This window comes from Aulonocara sp. 'chitande type north' Nkhata Bay, linkage group LG3 (genome assembly GCF_057382095.1).
Source record: "Aulonocara sp. 'chitande type north' Nkhata Bay isolate Kocher_YH1m ecotype deep benthic linkage group LG3, A_spYH_male_GT1.1, whole genome shotgun sequence".
In the NCBI taxonomy this organism is placed as follows: domain Eukaryota; kingdom Metazoa; phylum Chordata; class Actinopteri; order Cichliformes; family Cichlidae; genus Aulonocara; species Aulonocara sp. 'chitande type north' Nkhata Bay.
The window spans coordinates 51,638,766-51,659,461 of NC_141346.1; the positions used below are offsets into that span (position 1 = coordinate 51,638,766).

At 40.6% G+C, this 20,696-nt stretch overlaps 1 protein-coding gene across 1 annotated transcript in view; it reads left to right on the forward strand.

Annotated features, from left to right (window-relative positions):
- fgf11a (fibroblast growth factor 11a) overlaps nucleotides 1–20,696 on the forward strand; it is a 107,143-nt gene that overhangs the window by 56,069 nt on the left and 30,378 nt on the right. The window contains exons 2-3 of the mRNA XM_086285155.1: nucleotides 419–529; nucleotides 15,359–15,462. Of these exons, the coding sequence (XP_086141281.1) occupies nucleotides 419–529; nucleotides 15,359–15,462 (215 nt within the window). The remainder of the gene's footprint in view (nucleotides 1–418; nucleotides 530–15,358; nucleotides 15,463–20,696) is intronic.

Consider the following 20,696-nt stretch of genomic DNA (forward strand, 5'->3'; position numbering starts at 1 on the left):
ATTAATAATCCTGCTCTCATAGATATGTTTTCCTTTAGTATTCCTCAAACAGCTGACCTTGAAGTTCTAACACTTTTCTACGCGTGTTAGAAGTGGTCACCTTTTGAAGTGACGTGCTGCTGCGAGGCCTCTCGTGCACGAATGCAAACACGCACACGGAATAAAGCATCTTAAACAGCTTGCCTCCCTCGCTTGAAAGATGCATGTTTTAACCCAACGCCGAGGTCCCATCAATCGTGTTGAAGGCCACAGTCACACACGCATATACGAGTACACACACTTCACTGTTTGACTGTTTCGCTGGGTAAATATTAAGACCTGCCTCTTAGGTAGCCGTGTGCATTAATATATGTCACCTGATGAGAGTGTATGTGTGTTCTCGGACGTTAGCGTGTTTAACATTGTGTTTGCTCTGCAGAGCCTCAGCTGAAGGGCATTGTCACGCGGCTCTACTGCAGACACGGCTTCTACCTCCAGATGCTGCCGGATGGCACCATGGAAGGCACAAAGGACGAAAGCAGCTCCTTCTGTAAGTAAAGGAGGACAGACTCTTAGATATTGTTGCTGTACAAGGGTTCTATTTCATGCCTGAGTCAGTACATGCACCTCTAGGAGTTTCCCCTGCTTCCATGTCAAAGTGTGTTTAAATGGGATCTTCCTGGTAAGACAGATTAACATCCTGAGAGCACGCAGAGGCACGACAACCCTGCCATGCTTTCTGGTTTGATTTGCACCAGGATCGATCAGGCTGAAAATGCATGCACACTTGGCGAGGTGGACTAGGGGAACAGCGGCCAAATGGGATTCATTCTCATTGCATAATATATCACAGAAGATCTCTGGCACTGATTAAGCTCTTCAAAGACATGCTTTTAATTGTTTTGCTTACAATCATTCTGACCTTCAGGTTGTAAGCCTTATGTGCCTATGAATAACTCATCTGTGAGTATACACACTGCAATGTAAGTGTGCATGTTGTGCTCTCAGTTTCAGGCACAACACCCTGACTTATTTAGGCATATGTCAGAGTGCAAGTTTCCAACAGAGTTCAATGAAACATTAAAGGGTCTTTAACCTGCTGGGTCCATGTGCTGTTGGAAGAATCCGTAGCAGCTAATATTCTGGTGTATTTATCACTAGTAAGTAGATGTCATGTGATGTCTCCTAAATGTTCTATCCAGGCAGTGCAATCACCACACAGACTTGATGTTACAGTGGTCACAGCTGTTCATTGGAACAACGTGCCAATGCTGCCGCCATATCGCTCAAGGGGAGACAGGCTGTCTAATGCATGCACGTCTGCAGTCTTTACACAATTAAAAATCCTCATTAATCACTGATTTTTCAAGTAGCTTTCAAGACAATTTTTTTGTTGTAAAAATGGTTTTTTAGCAACAACTCTTAAACCATTGGAAGTCATGTTTATTTCCTATTAAATGGTGACACTTGTGAGGAAAATACATTTGTTAGTTGAGCAGCAGAGTTGTTGGTTGAAAGATGTGGGTTGCACCTATTAAAAACTTCCCAAATCTTCTCTGCCAATGCCAAACAGCTTAATCTGCTACTCCCTCTTCTTTGGCGTCGTTCAGTTGATTGGATGGTTGAAGTATGAAGAAACAAGACATTTTGAAAATTTTGCAATAATTTTACAATATATTCCTTTAAGAAATTGGGGCCCTCTGTAGCATGTGGAAGAACTTCTGGTGATTTTCGTTGGTAAGTTAGCCATTGTTTGTTTCTGTCTATCTGCTGGTCTGACTTTTCTCAGCTTCAATCATGGTTTTTAAGAGAAACTTAACACCCTTTAAGGCACAAATACTGTAACTGAATCATCCTGTTAAATTAACACGCTCGATCTATGGAAAGGATATTTCCTACCTAACTCTAATGTTATAGTTTTATTGTTAGCAATAGCTGCTAACCGCTACCCAATGATAACTTAATAGATGGCTAATGTGGCTACTGGATAACTGCTAACAGTCTTTGCTGGCTGGGTTAATGATTATGATAACTGTTTAATGCTTCAGTGTTGTTGAAATGGGAGATTCTCTGACCTCTCGAAATTCCTCATGAAACAGCGTTCAGTGTTGTGAACACTGACTATTGTTCATGTGTTCAGCTGCTAGCGATTCAATTTCTAACTATAGTATTTCAAAACTACTTAATGGTATCAAATAACCACTCTGAAGATTTTATTGAAGACCTACAGTTCTTAACAGTCACACAAAAACCTGCTGTCCTTCTTTGGTTGCTGAGTTTGTGATTGTGCACACACACCTAACCCTGTGAGGGGCATCGCCTAGAACATTAATGACTCAAAACATCCTATCCCATGATTCCCTAGAGTCTCTGGATGGACTCTAACCTTTCCAAAGAGATCAATATTATATTACAGGAAATCCCTGATGTGGCAACACGGCAGCTTTTTTCTGTCAAAACACCAGTTTGGGTGGGAAATATGAGCTTAGCACAATTTTGGATTTACACTCTACACAGGGAGGGGAGAAAATCACACGTTGACACTCAGCTGTGGTTCCCCTGTACAAGATTATATTTCAGCATTCTATTAAGATGTCAGAATCCTTGTGGCTGCAGGATTGTTACTGGGTTGGAATAACCTGGATCTAACCTTGAGGTGTTCGTTGTGAGGTTTTCCCCTGGCATTTGTCCTGGAGACTAGCTTATGTAACTTGGCAGGATGATATTTGCTGATGGGAAACATAGCAGCGCATAAAGTGTTTATTTAGTGAAATAAACAATGAGTGAAATATTTCAAGACAACTCTCCAGAAGACTGATTCTCCAGATTCTCACATAACAATCCCCGGGACTGTTATCCCTGAAAGCTGGTTTGGCACCGAGGTTATGAATCCTCTAGCCCAAGGAGGTTGGTTAAACACCTCCATAAAGTGATTAGATCTGCACTCACCTCTCCCTCTTATGTAACTGCACACCTACGCTGAGGCAAATGTCGGCTGAACATTCTGTCTGAAGTGATCACATAATACCGCTGGGCACATCTGAAGGCGAACAGGGCTCATGCCCAGACAGATGTAAAGACGAGCATTGTGTAACAGCACCCCTAGCGTGCAGTGGCAATAAACTTCAGTCGGCGGAGGTCAGACCGCAACTTGTTTGCAGGGGTTAATTTTTATAACAACACTAATTCCATCAATGCCAGTATCTGGTGCATGGCTTCCCTGAGCTGTTACATTTTCAAAGGCGGCATGTGATAAACTCTGCAAAACCCAAACTGTGCACTTACAGATTATTTATTAATTCAAGCAAACAGTCTTCTAGAGATTGACATCAGTGAAATAGAGTATCAATCAGAGACACAATCATCCACCTGGCTGCACAGAACATTGAATGAGCAGAAATTGCTGTGTGAGCATCAACTCTTATGAACTGTATGAGTGTGTGTGCATGAGAATGTGTGGAAATTCAGACCATAAAATGCAATGTGACCGACAAACAGACACCTTTTGCTTTAACTCAGTTTCACTCTTGCATATAGAATTCACCTGTTTTTTTTTTGCTTTCTTTTTTTTTTGGTGATACATTGGGCTGATCTGACCATCCAATGCAGAATCACGATACAGCCAGAGAGAATACTCTTGAAGTCACGTTGATAGAATCTCCTCAAACCTCCTCAGCAGCCGCAGAAGGAAGAGTTATTGTCTCACTGCTTTTGTGACCAGCTCAGATCCTCACTGACGTTGAGCCCCGGAAACTTATTCTCTCCTCCTGTGGAGAGAGTAACCCAGCAGTGTAACCTGCTTAGTTACACACTGAGCCCAAAAGCCATTCGATTCTACCAACTCTGTTCAGTCTGTCCATTGTTACTTTCTCTCTTGGTGCTGCTAAAAATGAATTAGCTGTGACACTGGGACTTTCTGTGTGCTTGGCCTTCTCAGATCCTGTTCTCACTCCCGAGGTATCAAATGCTATAGATGGTAGAAGCTGTCAGAATCACAGAGATACACAGAAGGCATCCTTTAGTGTCAGTTCCATGAACCACTGGCTGTGGCAAGAGTAAGATAAATCTCAGCGTCCCAACTTGACACATACATTTTAAAAACAGCTGATATTTTTTTTTGTTTAGGAAAATTCCCAGTAGCTAACTGAAAACTAGGAAAGCATATGAGGAACTAACTTTCAGAATAAAACATGAAGTAAACACAAAGGACAATCCCCCCGTAGCAGGAGGAGGAAGAGGACAGAAACAGGTATTATTCCCAGTCTTTTTACTTTACATCTATCAACAGATACCCCTTATCCCAAACTCTACACAGGTTACAGGTGATCTATCTTAAGAAGTAAATGTATTTGGACTTTGGAAATAGACTAATCACTGCCTAACATTTAAAGAAAAAAAATCCTTATTGATCATGGGGACAAAAGCAAACCTTAACCCAGGTTTAGGGGCAAGATTAGGGTGAATTGTTGGAAGTTAAAGTATTTGTAATTTTTTTCTTATATCTGAAACAGATCAACCCTTATATGTAACAATAGCCACCTTCTACCACTCATCAGCCTCATTTTCAGCAGTGATTATGCACCCCACTGAAGTGTATAACACAAAAGTGTGTAACACCAAAAAAGGCCAAATCAGCATCAAATGGGATAAATAATTAAGGGAGGAACAGGGAAGTTCATATCTGAGGCGCTGGCCCATGCAGCCAGCTGTGATACTCATCGGCTGATCTCCAGGATGAAACTTTCGCCTGTGACCTGCTGCAGTGAACGACCTCCAAGGGGCAGGAGGGAGCCCGGTCCATTGGCTCCCTCTTGTCACCTCTCTACCTGGGGTACCAGGCTTTACAGCAGCTACCTTAACCTCCTGTTTCTCCTGGACCCAAATGTGTCAGGAAGGCAGGACACTGAAAGGAAAGCCAAATGGAGGGAAAGAAAAAGCTGGGAAGAGGTACAGAAGCCCTGAGGGGATGTAATAGAACAAAAAGTGACAAGAGTGGCTTTTGTATGGCCTTGGAATACTTTTATCACTTTTTTAAAGCAAGCGGCTTCAGGGATTTCTTAACTAGGTGACAGAGGAAGCTGTGACCAAAGCACACTATATTTTTGCAAGTGAGAGATTGGTGGAAACAAAGAGGATCACAGAGGAGTGGAGAATGGGAAGACGGGCCAGAGCAAACTGAGCCAGTGAGACAAGATGGGCTGGCAGAGAAAGAGAGTAAGTGAGACGGAAGGAGGGGGGGGAGACGTGAGGATGACGGTGAAAAAGGCAGAGGGACAGGAGGGAGTGATGGGGAGCACGAGGAGCAGCTGGCATACAGCTGATGGCTCCTCAATCACTGTGTCTCCCCCCTTTGGTGGGAGGTCAGAGGAGCTGCCCCCCTCTGCTCCTCCTCTCCTCTCTCCTTGCCTGTTCTTGGCTCTTCCAGGCTGTTATATAATAAAGCTGGGAGAGGAAAGAGGGGAGGGAAGAGGAGCAACTTTAAGATTTACTTATCTTTTCAATGGAAATGAAGTTGCTGTACTGTGTGTTGCTCTGACATGTTTTAGCCACTTTAATAGAAATCAATTACACTTCATAGTTGGTTGAACATTTGTTTAAGTGCAACGCAGATTCTTGGGTTTTTAAACTTTCCATTCATTTGAAAAGTTCATGGAGACTCTGAATTTAGTTGAGATGACCATTAAAAAAAGTTTAATTATTTCTGTAATGATTAGAATTTTCTTCTAAGTTGTAAAGATATGGGAAATAATTCTACGTCTAGTAGGGCTGCCACAATTAGTTGAGTAGTCACGATTATGCCGACGATTTTGTCGACGACTTAATTAATAACCCTGTTACCGTCGTTTGAAGCTCTGTAAGATCCTGAAAGACACAGGAATAAGTAGTAAGATTTAAGAGTGTAATAATGGACTGAAACAGAAGATGGCAGCAATGCATCTACAAGGATGCCAGCTGCCATTAAACGCCAAAGAAGAAGAAGCATTCCCCGGTATCATAGCTATCCCAGAATTCATAGCGCGAATCAGCCAGTTCCAGTTTCAAACAATTGTGGCAGCTACTTATTTTTAATTTGACTCTTTCTGGGTCTCTTAAGTTATTTTCAGGTGAGAATGTAGCTGTGTAAACTTCAAATATCTGCTTGATTTATCAAAACATCACATATTTGTAAAAGTGCTCTGGCATTTTTGGAGAAGTCTGTTAAGATAGCTGACCGGGAGGTCAATGTTCACCAGAGCCAGCGAGAACACCGAACCCCGGGCACATAGTTTTCAGGCCCCCTGCAGTCTTTCGCTACTCAGTTTAAACATGATATATAATTCACTTAGATAACTTAAAAATGTTATTGTTTGGCTTTTTCCAGTGTTTTATTTGTTCCTGACCAACTGAAAGTACCACCAAAGGAGCAAAGAATGCTGGTAACCGACATGTGTCTGTGCTGGAAATGTCAGATGATTACCAATTTGTCCAAAGATGCTAAGGACTAAATCCAAATCAAGGGGTGATGACCAAATTGCTTTCTACGTAAACAGTGTTTAAGTTATGGATAAAATTGTAACTTGAATAATGTGCCTCTTCAGGAATTGGAGTGGTTTGACTGTACTGCTGCCAAACAACTGTGGCTACATTTAAGTTACATTGTGTTCTTATAAATGGCCTCGGGCCATTTCGAAAGTGTTTCAAAAGGTCACATGTACCTGATGTCAGTACTGGTAAAAAAAATCTGAGACAGGTGACAGAGCAAAGGAAGATTTAAAATACCTTAAAAGAAAGAAGGGAGAGAATAAATTCTGTGGATAGGTCATGAGGGATTGATCTTGATTTCCTTCGGGGGACGAAGAAAGCAAAAATCCCAGAAGGAGACAGATTGATGGACACAGAGAAAATGGAAGAAAAATGGACACAAGAGAAAGATAGATGAAAGCTATTGACTCTCAGTGTGTACATCGGGAAGCCATGAGGAGGAACTTGATTCCCAGGCTTTTATCCACTGTAATTACCATCTCCCACAGTTGGAAGGAAATTTTACTTATCTCGCTTTGCACTCTGGAACAAGTCTGTTCTTTTTTTCTTTAACTTTCCCCCAGTGCTCGATAACGCTCCTGCGCAGAGGGCAGGGAGGCAAAAAGCTTGAAAGGCAGATGAGGGAAGCTCAGCTCTGTGTGAGAGCTGAAGCATCCAAGGATTTCCTCCTTGGAATATGTGAATATTGAAAGCCAAAGCTCCATCTGACAGATGAGGAGAAAGGTGGAAAGAGTAGCAGAGCGGGCTCACAAGGATGAGAAGAAGAGCATGAAGAATACCAAACAAGAAGAAGTGAGGATACGAGGCAGAGAGAAGAAGAGAGAGCGATGAAGAGCCAGACAGATGAGGCTGCAGGGTAAAATAGGACAAAGATGAATGGGAGAGCATTGGTTTCACAGGATGGGGAGAATGACAAGAGGCAACAGGGGAACTGAAAGGGAACAAATAAGGAAGAAAAATGGAGAGATGTGTAAAAAAAAACAATAAGATAAGAAAAAGGGACGTTAATTCATGACAAAGAGGGCTGAAAAGACAAAAAAAACACCAGGGAAAGAGAGGAGAGAGATGGATGGAAGTGAAAGGAAGACAGATAAAGGCACAGAGAAATCAGTTATGGAGAGGAAGGTCTAGAGGGAAGAGGTGGAAGTTAAATAACAGGACTGTGAAAGTAGTTGTCTTGTCATCAGAGCCATCGACCACTGGGGAAATCAGGCGTGAAGCTCAGCTGCAACTCATTTAATCTGCTCTTGAGCCATTAAAGCTCATTTCTTTCCAACACAAATGACAACGTGCGAAGAGGCTATTTCATTTGTTGCCAATGCAAATCCACTTTTCTGTAGCTTTATTAGTTCAAGTGTCACATTAATGATCCCAGTGCAGTGGGCTGTCGGGAAAAGACTCCATTTCATATTCTTGCGACTATGTTGGGATTTTGATTATTTAAGTACAATGTTATTAAACAATGTTGTAAATTAAATAAGATCATGACTATCATCCAGTAGCTTTCAGTGCAGCTTAACTTTTGATCATTCCAGATAATAAGGAATTATTCACGAATACGTTAGAGTTCACAGCTTGACGTTAACGCTGAGCAAAAATACACGTTATTTAAAGTCATGTTAACATATCCAGTTGTAATGTGGTAGGTTACCACTGCTAGATATCGTTACCTTTAAAACTTGTTACGTTAAAGGATTACGGTCAATAATAAAATTAAAATGAAATTTCTGGTTCAAATCCACGTCAGTAGGTACGGAGGAATTCAGCGTCTAGAGCCACCGCCACTGTAAAGCACAGTGGAGGCTGTGTCATGGTTTCAGGCTGCATCTCAGCCAGTGGTGTTGGAGATCTTGTTAAAACTGACAGAATTATAAACAGAAAAGCACTGAAATTCGTGGTCAGCAATGCTTTACCATCTGACGAGCTTCTAATTGTCAGCGGCCTGGACCTCAACTTTATCAGAGGACTGGGGATGATCTTAAGAGAGAAAAAAAAGAGACTTTAGGGATGATTCATCCCTAAAATAAGAGCCTTTGGGAACTGACTCGATTGTGTAACCAACCAAGAACTCCAGACTTGTCATGTAACCATTGGCTTCATCTTTCAGCTGAGGAGGTTACTTCTTGGATTAAACCATCATGGGTCCTTTTTATGTCGAGTTTGCATGTTCCCCCTGTGCTCAGTGTGGGTTCTTAGCTGTCAATGTAAACACAAGTGGTTATGTAGCTCTGTGCTGTACCTCTCGGTTTTAACAAGATAGAACCTGGATTAATATTCCAGGCTATATTCCGGTTCTCACTTGTTGTGAGTGGGGAGAACCTTCAGCTCCTCTGTGACTCCTCCTCACGACCACACTGGTACTGGGAATTCCACCGTGCTTGTCCTTTTGCTTGTCCTTTAATAAACACACTCTCCACCGGCCTTACAAGGCCCGTTTGAACGGCTGCTGGCTTATCATACATGAAGCGAGCAGTATTCATACAACCCGTAACATTACTTTGAGTTAGGGAGTTAAAAATATGAGGTCCATGCGTCCATGTGCAAGAACGTTTCTCTCACACTCCACAGTTAGCAGTGGTGCACACCTGCGACATCACCAAACACTAAACTAGTTTTCCCAAGGAGACACCACACAATTCCGACTATTACAATAGGTAGCATAGCAAATGGACAAAAGCTATAGGCAGGCAGCAGTGTGTCTCTGTGATCCTCTTGCTCTACAGTGGTAACACTGTAAAGAAAAGAAGCTACAATAATCTAAAATCAGAGTAAAACTGAGTATTTTGTTTAGAAAATATTGTATAGCCAAGATAATTGGGTTAATTTAGTTACTTATCTGCGCTTATCTCTTATAGCACTGGTAAATTGAATGATTCTACTTAAAACCTCCTTCAGTTTAAAATGCCTGCCCTCTGGAAAATCTAGCACCATATGCAAAAGCTATTCATGTGAAAACTTCTAACTGCTGAACTTTAGATGTCACCTACATCACCGAAAAGTTGCATCTGAGCGTATGTATACCACATTACACCAATCCAAATCATATACTGAGCCGTGACTGGCTTCTCAACCAGTGGTGATGTCACAAAATCAATATCTATAGACACAGAGAAGGTCAAACATCTATGTGTGGCACATTTTTAAGGAGCAGGGAACTTTAAATAACTGCAAATAGTAAAGACAGATGTGAGGTGAAAAGGGGAATGTTAGAAAGCAACAGATGGGTGAAAATATTGAGAATTACTTACTGCTGAAGACAAATCATTTAATCTAGTTTTATCTTGCATGCTAACAGCAAGTTCATTTATATGTTTGCTTGAATGAGCCTATAGGATTTTAGCCTAGTTATGGAACAGTCTGGACGACTTACAGTATTTGAGATGCATGAATGATTTGAGCTCACATTGTGTGTCATCACTGACGAAAACTTATACTGTATCTGTAATTCCCTCGATTTACTCAGTGACCATCGACATAACTCATAACTGAAGGGTATGAGTGGAACATGTGCAGGAACATTATAATCTTAATAGTGTAGGAAACTCAAATGCAAGAACATAACTCGTTCACAGTAGCTCAGCTTCTCTGTAAGCCCTGTTACCGTTTATGCATTCTTTAGTCTGTTCAACATAAGTAAGAAATAGTTTAGACATAACCTTGGAATGAGTCAGTTTTAGATGCATCAGCATCTCGTGACAGTGCTCTTATCCAACCAGCTTCACTGAGACTGGAAACTAAATGAAGCGCAGCTGTCCATAAGTTAAACTCTGTGTGACTTCTCAAAGATGACTGTAATCCTCTTCTCATTCCTGTAGAGACCAACTGTGCTGCACAATGCAACACTGCAGAGCAGCAGCGCAGAGTGCAGGCCTGCAGAGGCCCTCCTTACAGCTTAACTCTATGTCCTGCTTCCCAGTGCTGAGCCGCCCCTCCCTTTCCTCTTCCCATCTCTACTTTCTCCTTGTTTATTTATTGTGTAGATGATCTCAAGCCTCAAATTGACTGTGGGATTGATTTGGCAACGGCCTCCCCTTCATTTCCCTTCCCCTCTTCTTCTTTCCCCTCCCCCAAAAGACTTTTGATTAATCTAGCAGTGTCCTCTGTTCTACTAGAAGCGACTCAAATGTAACGACGGAGAGGAAGAGGGATGAAATGGGATGCCTCCGCTATCCATGCAAACAGTTATGTTATACATGCGATTAGCAAAGCTCTTTTTGATGGAGGATAAGAAGGAAATAAACAATCTGAAGTGTGAAAGCAGGAAAAAAGAGAGTGAGAGAAGGAATGAAGCAAAAGCTAAAGCCTGATTGTTTTGACCTTCTACTGGTGTTGTCCAAATACAGCTTATAATGATATCAGGGACATGCACACACAAATGTCTTTGTTATTTTGTTGAGGGCAGAATATTATTTTTAATGGCTACTATCAATTTTGAGCCTGTCTTATTCCCAGGATGTCAAAGTATTAAAAGAATCAGCAAAAACAAGGCAAGTGCAAACCAGCCGCTGGACTGCTACCAAAGAATATCTCGTGTTTCATAGAGGCAGCTTTTGAAGTAACAGGAAGTAATGTCTGACTTTTTAGATTCATAATTCTGGGAGTGAGCAGAAATTGCAATCTCATATATCGATTTTATCACTTATAAAATATTCTAAATATTTTTGTCTTTTAAATTTTTTCCCACCTGACTACCATTAAAACATAGATCATGAATGTTACTCAAAGAACACTTAATAATTATACACATGATATCTTGCTAGAGAAAGATACAAGCTTCATGCTAACAGCATCTTTGTTCCTGTTCTGCATGTAGAACAAAAAATATTGTCAGCAATGTGAACTGACACTTCTATCACACTTTTGCTGCTTAGCTACATGACGTTAATCTCCAAATCCAACAAAACAGGCTAATGTTAGCCAAAAACTCTTATGCTGTAGCTGTTGACATAGACTGATGACTTTTATATTGTCACAGCTATAACCCTTCAAAATATCCTGTATTTTTACAGAACACCTAGTTATTTCTGTAGGTTGTGTGCTAGCTACAAATGCTAACTATAAAGTTTTTGTATCTTTATGTTTGTAAAATGTAAAACTGTCATGCAGGGACTACGGCTCATTTCTGTCTTTATTATCTTGGACAGTGTAGTCCACCTGCATGTGTTGTGGTGGTTTTCTTCCTGTGTGTATAGATAACATGCAGTTATCGCCACAACAGTGCACCTAGCACTGTTAGGAAGTGAGAAGCAGGAGTAGGAGGGTGACAAGAAGGTTGGAGGCAATGTGTGTGCATGTGCCCAGCTCTATTTGTCATCCCAGCCATGCTCATTGGTGACACCTTGTTCATTTGCGAAACCAACTCTTTGAAATGCAGGAATCGATTGAGCAAATAGAAGCAACATGCTGAAGATGGAGAAAGGAAAGAGAGAGAGAGAGAGAGAGAAAGAGTAGGGTGGGCTGTCTTTATATTCAGTGCAGGTGGTAAAAACTGTACGTTACAGTGACTGTTCTGTGGAAAGTTGGAATATAATCTAAGTTTTTAAGTTTTCCTCAACAAAAAGTTAAAGAGCATAAATGCTGCTCGAAAAAGAAGGAATGTGTTTTGTTTTCCAAGTTGCCGTACTAGAAAGAAAATCTTAACTCTTAAGAGGTCAGAGCTTAATCTTCATCAGAAATAATACTGACAAGTTGTTAGTTTTTAATCACGGCCAGCATTGACTTTCTGACACCATCTGATAACTTAACTTCCATCCATTATGTTGGCAGAACTTTTGATTTGAAATTGATTTGTCTATTAGTGGCTAATGGCTTCATGAATCTAAAACATGCTCCTTAGACTTCATTTTTCATCCGTGTAAGAAATCTGTCACTTTGACAACTGGGCTCTGACTTTATAATGCACTCTTGCAATTTGCCAAAAGAAGACGAAATCACTCACACATACTGCATCCCAATTATGCTTCAGTTTTTATATTCTCGACCAGAGTTTAAACGAAAAGCTTAGCAGTGTTGTCTGCTTTGGCCTTTAGGACTAATGGCAGTATGGGAATTTTGCCAAAGTCAAAATCAACTTGATTGTAACAGACATTGTGTAAAGAAATGAGTAGTTGCTGGTAACTATGTGATGGTGGAATGCTTCACAAGACAACAGCAAGTAGAAGCTGATACTCTAAAACACAAAATATGAGCACCTCTCCTTAGCGTAAGAACTAGAAAAGTGAGACACAATACGCTGGTAGGTGCATGAGTCCAGTCTCTAAAACCCAGTTATTAAAATGTTCTGTACTATTTCTCCAATCTTTATACAACGTCTGAGGTCGTGTTTGTTGTGTGCGGCAGGCAGAACTCGACTCAAAATTCAGCTTTATTGCTGGACTCCAAAAGAACAAACAAAAACTGGGATACACATGAACTAAGCAGGCAGGCAGGCAGAACAACAGCAGGGAATGAGGGAGAAAGCGACACTGGACAGACGGAAACAGGGGGCTTAAATACAAGAGGAATGACGAGGGAACAGGAAACACATGCATGAGGCAAATTAGACACAACGAGACAGCAGAAGCAAAACTAAACACACCGAACATGGAACGCAAGACTGTCAGAATAAAACAGGAAACACTAAGACGTAGACTAACTCACAACATGACATTTTTTGCTGAGAGGAAAGAACAGTCAGGGAAGCTAGATGGATTAAGGAGGCAACGGGAGGAGATAACGAAGGGGACGCAGGAACAGTTAACGGAGACAACACATAGGGAGAGAGCGAGAGAGCAATGATTCGAGACAGCACGAGAGAGCGAGAGGAGAGGCATGATATGACGGAAACATGGGATAAACATGACAGGCAGGGGAGGCATGGAATTAAACATAAGGAGGAGAACATGGAAACAGAAAAAGGAAAGAAGACACAAGGACACTCACATAAACAGACACACACAGAGAGTTCACAATTAGCATAATTTCTGACAGATTTCAAAGGGAGCCTTCAGAAGTTGTTGCTTCCAGACAGTAATCCCAGCCTAAACACTCTTATGGCCAAATGGGCTTTAACTGAGTGAGCAGTAATTGATGCAGACAGGAGATGTTAATATGTATACAACCTGTATCCATTTGGTAGATTATACCAACAAAACCTTTGGTTTCCTGTCGGTGGGTGATGGTAATATTACTAGCTGTTCTATTAAAATGTCATTTTTACTGTGGCGTAATTTCTTTTTCTAGCAAAACTCAGAAATGAAGCAGAGTAGTCGTATCTGACATTGTTGACTAAAAAACATTGTTGAATTTCAATAACTGAAAGACATTGTTGTCCAGCAGTGTGAACACAGACGTGACATTTCTATCCACACTCAAACAAGACACACATTACACATTACTGTGACATGACTTCAGACTGTCAAGGAAGAGAGACTCCTTGTAAGCCATACCACCCTTATATATATATATATGAATGCCATCAGGTCACTACTGACCTATCCAGAGTTAGGGTTATTGTAGAAGGTTAGTTTTATTTTAGAAACCTGATAAATCAGACATATTAGAAAGTAGAAGTTGCTACATTTTGAATGAAGTCTCATATAGTTTATCTACAGAAGCATTTGGGTGTAACGTTCTCCTAATCCTAGATGGGTCACCACTTATCTGGTAGATTTTATGAGCTTAAGTGTTTTTCATAGTTATATTGTTTTGTTTGATCTTTCAAAACTCATGTGTATTTTTTTTGGCTCAATCCATGTGCTTCAGGGGCTTTAACCCTCCTGCCATCCTTTAAAAAACTCACACCCATCACCCTAGGGACCATTCTCAGCCACGCCATAAAAAGACCATATATCCATATCTTATTCCACTTTAAATTAGCCAACCTTGTAAAACTACTTCTCCCTGAAATATTACAAAGTGCTGTTTAGTGTGTCGGGATGCAGAAAATGAATTCACTTTCTAATGCACGCTATTCTTAAAACTCTCTGCTGAGCTACCTTCTCTCTCTCCTTCTCGCTGTGTCTCTATCTCTCTGTGGCATGAATCTAGATTTTAGGGAGAATCCAAAGGCCTGCCCGGCGACCACCACCACACTTAACCTCTTCACTAAAAGACTATAAATGTCAAACTATGGAAAATTCTTTATGCCCTTAATGAGTTTTTGGGGGATTGCATTCCTCGCATTTTTAGCCTAAGCTATGACCTGCATTACTTAATAATCCGGTTCACTTTCAAGCTATATACAGCCTTTAAAATGTGTGGCACACCTTGGGATGCAAGATTACAGAGCTTTGATTAAAATGAGCTAATGCTGATTTTTCTAATAAAATGTTCAGGGTTCATGCACACGTTCTCTGTGAAAATATCATTATGACTGTCAGAAATCCCATTGATTAAAAAAAAAATTCACAGCTGCATGTTTTTTCTTTTCTGAATTTACTTCATTGTAACTGCCACGTTCAATAATAGATTCGTGTATTGCAAATGAAAGTATTCCTATGGCATGTAGGGCAATGTTCTGTTTTTCTGATGTACACCTGGTGTATTCAAGAACAGATAAAAGAAAGCAAAGGAATTTGCCAGGTCTCTGTCCTAAACAAGGCACTCAAATGTATCTCGATAAACGTATTGAACTCTTACTCTCACCCCAAGAAAGGTAAACACAAAATTTCTGTCTCCAAATCCTTTCCGCCCTCTCTCTTTGCCTTTTTCACAAACTTGCTTTTCTCACCTTTGACAGATAAACTGTACAACAGGGAGTGTGAAACAGGAGACAGCTGGAAAGCAATTGTCTTTTTATGCCACGAGAAAGCACTGTGAACGTTTAAGAGACAGAATGATTGCTCTAACATCACTCCTCCCTCTCTGTGTCTTGCAGTGCAGTTCAACTTGATTCCTGTGGGGCTCAGGATAGTGGCCATCCAGAGCACCAAGACAGGGCTCTACGTTGCCATGAACAGCGAGGGCTACCTCTACACTTCGGTATGAATAGCAAACACACTGTCATTCCATGTTTGTTTGCTCCGATAGAGCTAATACAGATATATGCCCAAAGTTTACAGGCTTATCAAGGTCATCTGTAATTGCAATCGCTTTTCTTAAATTGCTGAGTGACATGTGATAGCTTAGGCCTCAGTCACACAGGAGTACAGAGTGGTTGGAGACTGCTTTAGGGAAAAATCTCCATTTGCAAGTGGTCGCTGGCAGTCACCGGGTAAAATTGGTCTTCCAGCAACCACTTGCCAACTACTTGGGGAATACATATTTTCTTTAGCGTCTGCAGATTGCCAGATGTGAATGTGGTGACTACTCTTTAAGGCATAATTAACACAGTTCTGCTGATCTATGTGCCAGTTTCCATTATAGTGGACTGATAGCAGTGTATTACTTCAGTGAAACATGAATCTCCCTCCATACACACAACTTTTCTAAATAACCAGCTTTGCTCACAGTCAGTGAGGCAGAGGTGGAGACGTCTGAATCTGCGCAGCGCTTGTAAAGATCTGTACATTAAACAGTTTCCTGCTCTCGGTCACAGCAGCACTTGTATGCCACCATTTTTTGAAAAAGCACAAACGACGCTCCCGCTGAGGTTTCGTATTGATGTGAAGACAGAAGCAGCAGAGCCACAGATTTGGAATAACAGGTGATCCGAGTGCACTCTATCAGGATGCAGAGAAAAGCTTTTCTTTTTTTTTCCAGCTGTTTTTTCGTCCTCTTGGCAAAATGGCAAAGTGTGTGAGATCTTGTTTGAAGTGCATCGGTGCGCTCACTTCAAAGTCCATCCAACGCTGCCTGCGCACATACTGCCAGAAATGAGGAGGGGAGGTAAAGGGTTTCTGTCAGGAGCAACAATGCAAAAACAAGCCTGGAAAGAACGCACACACATAAATCATCCCCCTGTGCTGCCACACATACAGTATGTGAACAGCAGTTTGTCCTTAATTCTAGCAGCTTCTCACTTTGTCAAACACAAGCTGCACTGAGCATAAGACAGTTCTTACTTTACAGTCATCCTGGCCTAGAAATTACATAATATTAAGTAAAGTTAGTTAATAGGTTTGTTACCTCATGTTTGCATGTATAGATAAGTTGAATGTAGCCTCATTGATACTATCTATTGATTGCTGGACTCATTTTGAAGCTTCAACATTAGCATGTTGTCTTTTTGGTGTCAGGAGTGACAATATGTGGATGAGAACTTGTCCACAACCACAAGCAAACTTGGTAAGTGAGCCATGTCCACAGACAGTATGGGTGCAATGCGCAGATGGATGCCTGCTAATTAGTAACAGCTCAATAAATACTAGAAGAAAAAAAATAGGACCACAAAATTATTGGATGAGCTGTAACATGCAGCAGGTGATATTCATTGCCAGATATCTCTTGTCAAACACCACAAATATGGTGAAGAGGTCCAGTTCACTTACTTTAACTTAGTTTATTTTAGGTTTAGCACTTTAATATTAAAACAAAAACAACTACAAACATATTATATCGTTGGCTGAATTTGGACATTTTAATATGGAAATTGAACGCTTTGGAGACTACCTCAAGTGTCAGAGGAACTAGCACATTAGCATTTACTTAAAGCTAAACCAAGCTAGCTGTTTTGCTAGGTGACTTTGCAAGCTAATGCTACATTAATATCATTATTCATAATAATAGAGACCAGCTGAAAGATGCAATTATAAGTAACTGTAAGTTACTTATAATTATAAGTAACTGTAATAACATTTGTTTACAGACTACTTATAATCAGGTGGTTTGATCACTTGTAGTCAGTTGTCAAACAGACTTTGGTTGCTAGCAGTGTGGGGGACACATGAGGGGTTTGTCTAAATGAATCAGTTTATCTGATAATTGACTTCATTATTTCTTTATTAATTTTGTTTTATTATTATTTTTAGAATTTACCTGAATTAACCTGTTTGATAAACAATAACCAGCAAATGGACCAAAAAAAATAAAAGACTGGATATCTTCATGCTACACTGGAAGTCCCTGAAGAAATATACCTTCCCCCCTAATGAGACCCAGAAAATGGTCCTTGCATGACTTTTCCAGGGCTTGGAACCATTTCTCGATCATAAAAAACCTTGAATACACACACACACACACCTCCAAACACACAGATGCAGAGGTTATACTTACCCAAGCATTCTCCTGACAAAAAGAAAGGTGACCCATTTTCACTAAGGGAAATAACCACAGGGAAAGAGAGTGTTGAAAAAAAAATGTTTAAGAAAATCCCTCTGAGATGGGAACAGACGGAGGACAAAGGAGTGGTGTTGGATTTTTTTTTATTTTTTTGCTCTCCCTCACCTTAAGTAGCAGCTCTGCTATTGTTCTGCACAAGTGAGCCCCAAAGACAGAGATGGGGAAGAAGACCCAAGGCAGGTTTTGTGCTCACCGGCCTCGGGGTCTGGAGAGAGGGAGAGTGGAGTCTTGACATCCTGTTATGCAACCATTAGTGTTTTAGGAGCCTGCATAATTTCTTGAAAGATAGGGGAATTTTAGGAAGTGGTCTCAGAGAGAGAGTTTAATATGAACATCTAGTGGAAACTGCTGTGCGACGTGGGAGAAGGAGAAATACTCAGTTGTTGTTTAATTTATCTGCATCCTTTAAAGTTTCATTGTTTTTGGAGGTAATGCCTGTTGGTGGTTGGTTTGTTTTACATTTGCCTTGGAGCTGAAGTTGGAGTTATCTGATAACTGGGTATGAAACATTGGTGTCTCAGTTAAAAGACAATAAGTTCAATGAAAAATGAGCCAATGTTATTTTAACTGGCTGTGTCTAATAGTTAATGAATAGTTAAGAAAAGGCAATATAGAAAACATAATGTAGTAAGTTGATAGTAAGTAGTATAGAAGCTCTGCTTAACATAAGGCAACTGACAGCCATACAGCAATTAGACAGTAACTCTGCTATCAGTGTGCAATTCAATGAGGTCAAGTTTGCAATCACATGCTATCAGTCAGTGATAAATGTGGGATCTGTTGCTATCAGCTGCAAGCGTTGACATCTACATACACAGAAATTCACGATAACTACTTACATTTGGAGTCCAGCCAGAACGGATCCATACCATGTTTTTAATATGTGCATTTAACCCCAAACCACAATATGCACATGTGAACCTCAACAAAGCAGTTTCTGTGCCTAAACCCACTTGCTTTGGTTCCTGTATCTTATCAAACACAGAGACACGGATTAAAAATGAATATAAACTGTGTCTGAAAGGAAAACCTACAAACTGAAAACTGTAGCTAAAACACATTAACTGAATATAAAAACAAAAAACTAGAGTTCAGAAACGACTGAGTGAGAGCACGGTTGCTACGTCCATCTTTTATGTACAGTTTGTGGTTACAACAACATCTGCTGTGAGTTCTGCTTACACCAATTTGTATCGTCCAGAATGAGTTTCTGGCTAAAAGCAAAAAGGATCAGTTGATGGAAGCACTACATTAATGTGAAGAATCAGTTGAAAAATAGCAACTGCACAACTAGGCAACCAAGATGCTTTACAGAAGTGTATACAATATATTTATACTTTGGTTATATTAGTGTTGACTGAAGTATTCTCCAGCGGGATTGTAACCAAGGGGTGTAAAGTTGTTCCCGTCCTTCTCCCTTTTGTAAAATAAGAAAAGCTCACATACACGACATCACTGCAGTGGCTACTCAGCATTAATCTTTCATTGGCCTCTGTGGTAGATGTCATGTGCTCTGCAACATGCACGGTAAATAATTCCAACAGTTGTTTGAAAGACATGGAAATGAAGCACGTTCTGGGTTTTTTAGGCAACGGCTCAGAGAAATGAGAAAAGTAGTTTTCTGTTTTCTGCCTTGGTCTTCCCCCAGAACTGTAATTTATCTTTATTCATCAGTTGCATCCTTCCCATTTGTTGCTCCTTTGTTGTAATTTTCCTCAGTATTCTCCATCTGATCTGTTCTCATTTTTAAACTCAGCACTCCTCTGCTGCCACAGCTCATTTTCCCCACGAGGATCACTGGGATTTAATATAATCACCTAATCTAATTTAATGATGACACCATTTAAATACTTCAAATATTTGTGATGACCTCAGTTTATCTTGCAAGCTGTGTAAACAGCCTCAAACAAAGATTTTGTTTAAGTCAGTGTACTTAATCATATATTTTACATTTAATTTGTTGTTTAATCTTGCACGCCAAAAGAGAAAGGAGCCAGTGACAGAAAGGAAGCAAGGAAATAAGTAGATACAAAACGACTGAGTCTCTTAAGCAAATTTTTCTCCTTTCCACAAACAGAAAGGTCAAAGCTTCAGAGCTATCCTTCTCTGCTCTGTAACGCAACGTGGCTTGGAACCAGGATCCAGTATTAGAACCACACTTTTTTTGAAGTAGAACAAATGCAGCAGTCGACCAAGTTTGTTGATTTCTGCGAATAACTCGTTAAGGAGCAGCATCATAGATGAACTAACCAATCAAGGGGACAGTAAATGAAAAGCTTGAAGTGGAGCTAGTGGAGCGCATGGCTTTGCCTTCTTCCTGTCTGATGGCAAAGTGTTGAAAATGCTCTGACTCTAGCAGGCACTTAAACCAGTATTTCTCAGGTGGCTAAAATCTGTTTTGCTGCTGTTCATAGCAGCACATGGCTTCACTTTCTAAATCGCTCAATTTTCTGTCTGCTTGGGGGGGAAGTTGCCTAAAGACATCTATTACTGCTAACGCACTCACTGTGGAACAGACAGCACTTCAAAGAAAGTGAACTGAGTGAAGTATCCCAGCTGAGTGGACAGTTTATCCTGTGAAATGGGTATTATTTTAAAAATCAAAAAGAAATATGACTCATTTCATGGAAATCAGTCAGGGCCTCCCACCTGAGCCCCTCCAAATCTGCTTTGTTTTGTACAATAGCTGTAGAACATCTAATGAAGCCATGCAGAGTTTTGCTTTCATATTATGAAAATATCCCAGTTACAGGCCCTGAAAGTGCACAGGGGTGCACTGAAATGTGGCGCTTTTAAGTTACTTTCAGCCCTCATCACTTCCTAAGCACAGGAGCTAGCCAGCAATGACTCAAATACCAATATTTGCCATTAGAAAACAGTAAACGTCTATATACAGTACATGAGGTTGATTGCTTTAGATGGCACTGTGCTGTGACACACACACACTCACACACACACACATCAAAAACACACACACACACACACACACACACACA